General features: G+C 31.0%; 1 protein-coding gene and 1 long non-coding RNA gene across 3 annotated transcripts; one reads left to right on the top strand and one right to left on the bottom strand.

The window, feature by feature from the left end:
• Positions 1-384: 384 nt before the first annotated feature.
• Positions 385-4,748, bottom strand: LOC142641015 (uncharacterized). Of its 2 annotated transcripts, none has more exons than XR_012845297.1 (6): positions 4,515-4,748; positions 3,851-3,928; positions 3,632-3,715; positions 3,154-3,217; positions 1,814-2,030; positions 385-674 (listed from the first exon to the last, which is right to left on the bottom strand). It is a non-coding gene; the product is annotated as an uncharacterized LOC142641015 (long non-coding RNA). The 2 variants fall into 2 exon arrangements; XR_012845296.1 differs by having other exon boundaries at positions 3,154-3,193.
• Positions 4,749-5,487: 739 nt separating this feature from the next.
• Positions 5,488-7,392, top strand: LOC142638602 (uncharacterized). The gene is made up of 3 exons (XM_075812643.1): positions 5,488-5,499; positions 6,365-7,000; positions 7,060-7,392. The coding sequence occupies exons 1-3, from the start codon at positions 5,488-5,490 to the stop codon at positions 7,390-7,392; spliced, it is 981 nt and encodes a 326-aa protein (XP_075668758.1).
• The last annotated feature ends 1,535 nt before the right edge of the window (positions 7,393-8,927 follow it).

Genomic DNA, 8,927 nt, shown 5'->3' with positions numbered 1-8,927 from the left:
AAACAAATTAACTCTGATAACTCTTGCATCAACGTGAATGTCACGGCAGTAGAAATAATAGAGCTGATGTGTTGTATATATGTTTTTGTAAGTCGTGGTTTCTTTAATAAATAAATTAGTTTACTGAGTTGTACTCCGTTTGTAACTCTTTAATAAATAAATAAATCAATAACAAAATGATGTGAAATTGTCAGTCTTGCAAAACTGATGTGTTAAAATTTTGAAAAGTCAACAAAAAAATTAAAGGCTTTGGTTTTATATAAACTAGCTTATAACCCGTGCAAATGCATGGGATTTTTATAATTGTGTTGGTTGTTTGTTTATAGCATCATCAAAAGTTCGATTCTAAAAAAAAAAAAAAGCATCATCAAAAGTACACTTCTTTTTTTATATAACATCATCAAAAGTAAATAATACTTTATCATAATAATATATATTAACATAATTTAAATAACGGGAAAAAATTAAACTTACAGCAGAAGAAAAACAAAAACCTTTCTTCATAACAGCATAAAAATTTAGATTCATAGCTCAAAATAACATTTATAATCCTAAAATAAACCAAAAGTCAAATAGTTTAACCATTTGTTTATGGACTTCATGCTTTCTCTGTTAAAAGTCTTTATGGTTCTAATATTGTAAGTAACCAAGCCATTGAGGATCTTTTTGCATACCTGAACATATCAGAAGATTCAGAAAAAAATGTTAATGTTAAAATAGATTCCAAATGAAGATCACATACAAATGCGAAATTAGTTCTACCATCTAAAATCTAGATCACGTGAATGAGCGTTAGATTGCTCTTATCATTTCTTTTTCCTTTAAACATATCTAATCAAAATTTCTAAATCAAAATTTTACTTAATAACAAAATCCAATAAACAAAACATAGGAAAGTATCTATTAGAATATAATCATATTTTTCTTATCTTTTAATAAGGTGTTGCCGAATTTCCATGGAAGATCAGAGAGTAAAAAAAAAGAAAATTTTGGTAAAAACCCAAGTGGAAGATACTAAAATTGATAAGGGTAATGTATATGTATGTTCAGCTGTTTACCAATTGTAAGGCGCCTACCTACTACCATAAAAAAAATTAATAATAATAAAAATAAATAAATTGATTTCCTTATTTAAGTAGACAAATAAAACGTAGATTACATTATTAAAAAAAAAGGACACTTTAATTGACACTAAAACATAAAATAAAAATGTTAATGCTTTAAATAAGGAATTTGTATAACAAATATGAAATGAAACTTTCATGAAACTTTTTTCTTAAATTATGGCTCTTAAAACAGCATGCGATAGTACAATTGCCTAAGCAAAAGACCTCAAATGTCTTCTTTCTCAACATTCATAAATGTAGACAGTGGGACAATTTGCAAATCACGTCTTCCATCAATCACCTACTGCATAAGTTTCTTGATTTTCTCTTTCAATGTTTTAGAGTATTTAAGCTCCAACACTGGAGAAGATAAATCATATAAGAATAAGAAATCAATTTACCTATTAGAGGCCTTTAGTGAACACCTATGCAATGATAAGTATGTTAAATTGTTTTTTATTTATTTTAAATATGGACTGTTTCAAAATTTAGAATGGATTACAAAATAACTATATAATCCATTTAGGACATGTTCATTTAATAGAATTTCATAATTAGATATTAATGTTGGGTAAATATTGAAAAATTCTAAGTTTAATGTAGGCTGTTCATCTAACTGTATGACACACTATATACCAACACCAAATTGCAAAGTGTGCTTGAAATTGTCAAATTACTGATGGAGTAAGTTATTGATGCGCACATACCTCAATCTTGGAATTAGTATCAGCAAGCCTTCATTTAATGCATGAAACAAATATCATTTTGAAAAGACTCAACTTCAGGCACAGCACATCTATGAGGGTGCTTTGGGTCTCTTAACTGATTACCAGCACCTCATGACAGCATAAACAACTTGAGCATCCTCTGTTTCTCTGTTGTATCCCATTGCTGCATATTTTTTCTTTTTTCGTGGCCCCTGCCCTGTTGAATACAAACCTGTGTTTTACTATCTGGGGGTCCACTGTTCCATTTTGTAACTCAGCTTGTAGTATTTCTGCTATCTTAATAAAGCTTTATATCTTTGATCTCAAAAAAAAAAAAAAAAATCCTTTGCTTTTGAAAAGAAAACCTTCTCCACATTAATATCTGCCTTTGCACTTTGCATAACATATTCTTTTGGTATGAGTAGAACATTATGAATAAAATTTCAATGTAAAATTGTAGATTACATCTTGATAACATAAATCAAATTACATAATTGTATCATCCCAAAACGCATCAAAATTTAGCCAAAATGCATTATATTTATATGTTTATTGCATAAGGTAGTTCCTTTAACTTATAGGATAAACATGGTTCAAATTCCCCTCTCCATTGTTGTAAAGAAGTTTCCCAATTATATTTTTTGAGAACCTATATAAAGTTAGACTTTTACATTCAAAATTAAAAGCTTTAATTCTAACTTATCATCAAACATAATCATAGGCATTAAACAGGACTGGTAATTGCAGATTAAAATACAAAAACATATGAATAGCTTTGACAATACAATTACCAAAAAATCTGATAGTATTGAAAACAAATTCAAAGAAAGAGAACAATTTTAAATCCACTTTTTTTTGGAAAACTTAAAGCCCAAACTTATACCAAATGAAATACATAAATTCGCTAAAAATAAAATCATATCTACCAATGAAGTAATATGAGATCTTGTAGCATACATCAACAATTAGAAGATTTAACAGATTGTAGCCAATAGTGGAATTTAGAGTTTCTTTTACAAATTGAGGTGATCACTATTCAAAGAAAGAGAATAGTTTTTCACCCTCTCATTTTTTTTTTTTTGGATAGAATTTCACCCTCTCATTTTGGTAATAATTAAAACCCAAACTTTTACCAAATGAAAACCATAAATTCACAAAAAAGAAAATCCTATCCACCAATGAAAACAGAAAGAAAACGGGTACTGGCTTTGTAATAAGCATCATCAGCAACAATGATGATGAAGGCACAAAAAAAGAGAATACAAAAAAATGCTTAGATTAACAACTTTATGTGTTATATCATTCATTTACCAACAGTAAATTAGGACAAAGTACTGTACCTCCTCTATCAAAATTATCCGTTGACTGCATATGAGTAACCTGCATGCAAAATTTCCTTAGCAACTGAAAAGAACAGAGGATTTTAGTCAATTTGAGATGTCTAATCTCCTTAATGAGAGAAAAGACATAGTGTTGGTTTAATTTTTCTAATGATCTTTATTTCTACACCTTTCTGTATAAAATACATCCATGATATGTATTACATCCAATTGAAAATAATTCAAATAGCAAACTAATTAGAATTAAAATAGCCAAAACAATTGGCTAATGAGATAATAACTTCCTTATGAGTAATGACAACCAACGTAATCACCTTATCTATTCTACAAAATAGAATGACTTTATTTCAAATCCAACTACTGCTAATTAAAGGTTCAATTCCCCAATTCACTCTATAATAGTAAAGGAGAAGAAGATTAAGAAAAAAAATCCAAAGCAGTACAACTGAAAGGGAAAAAAGAAAGAAATCAGTTTTACCAGTAGTGGTTTCGCTGGCTGACCAGTGGTGGCAAGCTAGTGAAGGCAGGCCTCTGTTCTTTCTCATCAAGCATCACTAGGTTTCTTCCAGCAGAGGAAAAGAGCATAACAATAAAAGGGAAAAATTGAAGAGAAGAAACAGTATATAAGAAGGCAGATAGACAGGTTACATACTGAACCAGTGTGGGTTTTTAAATGTTAACATTCGTAAAAACTTACCTTTCAAAATTTTTGGTACTCGTTCTAATGCAATGCCTCAATCACTATGATCTGTGAACTGCAGCCTATGTATTGCAACTACAGGGGGTAAATTAAAATTTATTTTAAGTTTTTAATAAAAAGCACTCAAATAATTTGACAAAAACGAACAAAGAGAACATCAGAAACAAAAACATAGAAAGAAGGAATGAAATAAATACCAATTGTAAAAAAAAACAACAAAAATAAAAAGTCATGCATGTTGATTTTAAACAGATACCCAAAATGAATGCAACCCAAATAGGCAAAAACAAAATATGAAACTGAAAATTCCTAATAACACAATTTGATACAAAACCCAGAAACTAAAAATTCCTATTAACAATTCATTTAGAATTTGATCTTCTAGGTAGTTTCCCTAATTTCAAATCCCTAAATTGACAGCAAACCTAAAGAAGACAATAGGGTAAGAGATTACACCAAACCTAACCCGTCTATCAACATAAATTAAACAAAACTACTCCTAACCGAAAAACCTAAATCATAACCGATCAAACCAAAATACTCGAATCATAAATAACGCCCAAATGATTCTCCCAAAAAAAACCCCAATTTGTAAAATTAAAAATAGAACTTTTGGGCGGAGGCCCTAACGGTGATGACAAAACTGGTTATTCAGACTTACCGTCTCTCCATCGTCCTCTCTCCTTCTGTATCGGCTGATTCCAAACGATTATTTAAAGAATCTTCAAACGATGTAACGATCGTTCTCTTGTGACTCTAAACTGACTTCTAAGTGGGCAAGTTTGCACTCTGTTGCAGAGAGGAAATGGGGCAAACTGCAAAGCAAATCAGCAAGGAAGGGTTTTTCTTTTGGCCCGCTTGTGTTTAACGAATGGAACAGTGGATGCTTTTTTTGTGTAACGTTTGGTCTGAGCCTTTTATTTTTATTTTTTATTTTTATAGTGGGATGCTTTCAAATGGTGTTGTAGAAGTAAAAGTTAAAATTTTAAGGTTATTGAAAGATGCAACGTGCGGCTCTTTTTACTTAAACTTACATACGGGTCAGATTTTTAAAGTGACTTTTTTCCTATATTGGCAGCGCCACTTAAAAGGCTTCTGCTCTTATATATAGTAATAGATTAGATCAAATAAATAATATATATATATTTATATATATTTTTTGAGAAAACAATAGAGATTAAGATTTAACAAACACCTCAAGTCCTAAGAACACTTAAACTAGTGCTTATGTCATAGAAAAAGTGTCACATTTTAGCCAACCAAGCCCAAATGATAAAATAGAGTTTGTTGTGTGAAAAAAGAGAAATAATTTTAAAAAAATTTAAGAGAAAAGAATATTTTAATGAAATTTAGTGTAAAATAGATAATTTGATGCGAGGTAATTTGAAATGTGAATATGTAAAATAGAAAAAGCAAGCCTTATGCAAAAATAGATAAGAACTTTTATTGCACGAACTGATGCGAATGCCCTAATCAAATAGTCCTACATTAGAACATATCAGCCAATGGCATCCTTTCTTAAATGGCCTAATCAATCTCAAATAAGTTTTTTTTTTTTTTTAATTATTATTTTTTAGATAACATAATATTTCAAACTTATGGTATCTGTGACATGATATAGGTAGGATTGAAACATGGTTCCTATGGTAACCGTATAAATTTACACTGGTATTATTCATTTTGCATTAAGTTTTTTTTTTTTTTTTTTTTGTTCTTATTCTTAATTTGTTCTTTTCGTATTTCCCGTGGATGAAGGAAGAGGGTTAGAGAAACAATTTAAAAATCATGAAAAATTGATATTTTAATGAAATGTAGTATAAAATAGATAATTTGATGTGGTGTGTTATGAAAAGTGAGTATGCAAAATAGTAAAAATAAGTTCTTATACTAAAATAGAAATGAATTTTTGGACAATCTGATGTGAATGCTTAACCGAAATGTGTATGGTCATAAGCGGGGTGTACCTACACTCGATGTCTTTAGTATTAGTGATTGAATCTAATATGGATCAAGTGGGTCATGGTCCATCCTAAAATTATATTCTTTATAAAAAATAGTAGATTTAGAGATATAAGATTTTAGCATATGGGTAAAACAAAAAATTGACCCCTACAAAAGATGGAAAAAGGGCCCATTTAGTCCATTCTGGTAGAAGAAAAGTATTGTTATTGCTATCAACATGTTTGAATTCAACTTATTGTGTTTAACCTTTTGTTTTCTTATTCAAATGTCTTTGTTTGGGACACTTACCTATTTGATGTTTGAGATACGTACAAAGCAAAAATTTAGACTCTGGCATTTGAATGTTGTTTTGTTCTCAGAGTTTCTTTTGTCCTTAGTGTTTTTCTCTTCCCTTCCTATTTGTTCTCGGAGTTTCTTTTTGTCTTTACTGTTTTTCTCTTCCCTTCTTATTTGTTCTCAAAGTTTCTTTGTCCTTAGTATTTTTTACCGTATTTTGTCCTTAGTTTTCTTTTTCTTTCCTTATCCATCATGGACTCGGACTTCATTTAGAGATTACAGCGCAGCAATTTAACCTTTGAGGAGGGTGAGGCTATTACATTTCGTTTAGATCACCGTGAGAATATTCTTGAGCAGTGCAACCTCAGTCTTATTGGCCGATTCCTTACAGCAAAACCCATCAATCTTCGTTCAGCAAAGAATCTTTTAAGTTCTGTTTGGAAGTTTGGTCAGGATCTGAAGATTACTGATGTTGGAGATGGGCTTATTCAGTTCAAGTTTGCCATAGAGAGCCAATTATTATGGGTTGTGAACAATGGGCCATGGAGTTTTGACAATCACATACTGCTTCTTACACGCTGGGAGAAAGGGATGACGGCATTTTCAGTCCAGTTTCTGCAAATCCCTATATGGGTTCAGGTATGGGGATTACCTTTTGATTTAATTAATGTAGAGGCGGGTAGGGATATTGGTAATTGTATTGGCCATGTTGTTGACATAGATTGTAAAGCTATTTCATCTAAACAAGCCCGTTTTCTTCGAATACGAGTTGAGATGCCATTAGACAAACCTATTCGGAGAAGGGCTCCTGTTATTAGTCCAGAGGGGGATAAAGTGTGGGTAGCTTTTCAATATGAAAGTCTTCTTGGGCTCTGTTTCAATTGTGGTTTTTTGGGGCAAGAAGCAAAGGTTTGTTCTATGCCCAGATTTGGTGAGGGCAATGAGAGTCCATATGGTGATTGGCTAAGAGTACGTTTTCGTCGGCAGAAGAAAGCAAGGGGACGAAGAACACCTACCCACCCAGGAGGAATATGGACGAGCCTATTCGCAGGGATAAAGATCCACCACAGTCAATTTCAAAATCCAGAATTTTACAAGGCAATTCTCTAACTGTTGCAACGGTTACTGAACCTGGGACATCTAATGGTAATTCTTCAACTGCTATCACGGTTACAGATAATGTGGATAATGATCTTGCGATTATTCCGGGATTGGATGGATATGATTCTCTGCATCCGTGTACTTCGGAGATTAATGAAATAAGTCTGAAATCGTGGTTCACACTGATGCTATTGAGATAAAGCACAACTCCGAAAAAAATGAAGCCAGCTGGATTAACGTACCAATTGCGTATGAGGATAATTTGGTGGATCCTAAAAATCTTCTCTGAGGCATTGGAAACACATTCTTAGGAGTTCAAATAACACAACCGCAAGTATAGTTACTCCTAAACGTCCAAGTTTATCAAAGTGTACAACTTCACAGTATGGTTCTCTAGATTCACACACAAGAAACAATTGTTAAGTAAGGAAAGACTTAGTATATTGCATACTTAGAAGTTGGCTGGATCATTGAAGACATTGGTTTAATTAGAGATAGTTTTTCTTTTATTTTTTTTCATAGTATACCTTTGCGATATAATTGTGCTGCATTAGTTTTAGCTGGTGTTACAAAAGAAAATGAGGAGGTCATTGTTTGGTTAGAAGAATACCCCTCTTTTCTCTTTTCCATTGTACAAAGTGATTTAATTGAATAAAGTCTACTATCATTCTCTCTCAAAAAAATTATAATATTGTACCGTTTTACAAGAATATTGTCAAAATCAATTTTTACAATAGATGATCGAGTTGAAATGATAAGGAATTTATTTCAAAATTTAATACAAAATAAATCATAGATAATTTTAAAATTAAAAAGAACGTCAAGTTTCATTTTAATATATAATCGAATTGAAATGAATTAAGAAATAGTTATTATTTGTCTTTAGTTTATATTTTGTTAATATTGATGCTAATTTGGATTTGCACATATTAATTTAGTTTTGAGTTTTTGTTTTTTTTTTTTAATAATTTTCAATCCTGAATGGTGAAAATCTTTTTGTTAATACTTTCAGCCCTTGTTTAGTCTCTAGACAACAAAGTTACTTCTCATTGCAACTTGGTAAATAATAATAATAAATCCTTGTAGCAGATGAAGCATGAGCATCAAACTTGTCTATCAATCATTTTGTTTTTGATACTTCAATCACAAAGTACAAGGAAACTGAAAAAAAAAAAAAAACAAAAACAAAAAACAAAAAAGAAGAAGTAGAAGATACAAAAGTACTAATATTACAGCAGCCATAGCAACAAAAGCAAACAAGGGAACCAGTATGAGAGCCGAGAGTTTGGGAAATCATTTGTTCATAAAGGAGGAGACAGCCACGTTTCCATAATGCTGCAATGTTAGAAACATTGATGTTGCTTATCAGAGCATCCATTACCCAATTGTTAGTCTTGTTACCATTGCCAATCTTGCTTGTGAAGACAAGTATGCCATATACTGATGCACAAATACATTATATTCCTTTAGAAATTAAAAAAAGCACCATAAAACCTCCCTTGATCCATGTCATATATATATATATATATATATATATATATATATATATATATATATATGTTAGAAATACTGAATTCAATAGTATTGTATTTCTCACTGAAACAATATACATGAGTGTCTCTATATAGGAGGTATATGAGTGCAGTATAAAAAAATATGAGTGCAGTACAATGTGTGCTATCAAGTAAGTAATCTAGTTGGACCAAGCCCACAATACTATACATACGTTAACAGC

The sequence above is a fragment of the Castanea sativa genome, chromosome 6, assembly GCF_040712315.1.
Source record: "Castanea sativa cultivar Marrone di Chiusa Pesio chromosome 6, ASM4071231v1".
NCBI classification, from domain to species: Eukaryota; Viridiplantae; Streptophyta; class Magnoliopsida; order Fagales; family Fagaceae; genus Castanea; species Castanea sativa.
The sequence above is the reverse complement of the archived record's forward strand: the minus strand, read 5'-3'. Positions and strand labels throughout refer to the sequence as shown.

What these genes read in the sequence shown, in the direction of transcription:
- LOC142638602 (XM_075812643.1), top strand. An exon ending in TTTTGGGGCAAGAAGCAAAG is followed by an intron (nt 7,001 to 7,059) that starts GTTTGTTCTATG and finishes TGATTGGCTAAG; the next exon opens with AGTACGTTTTCGTCGGCAGA.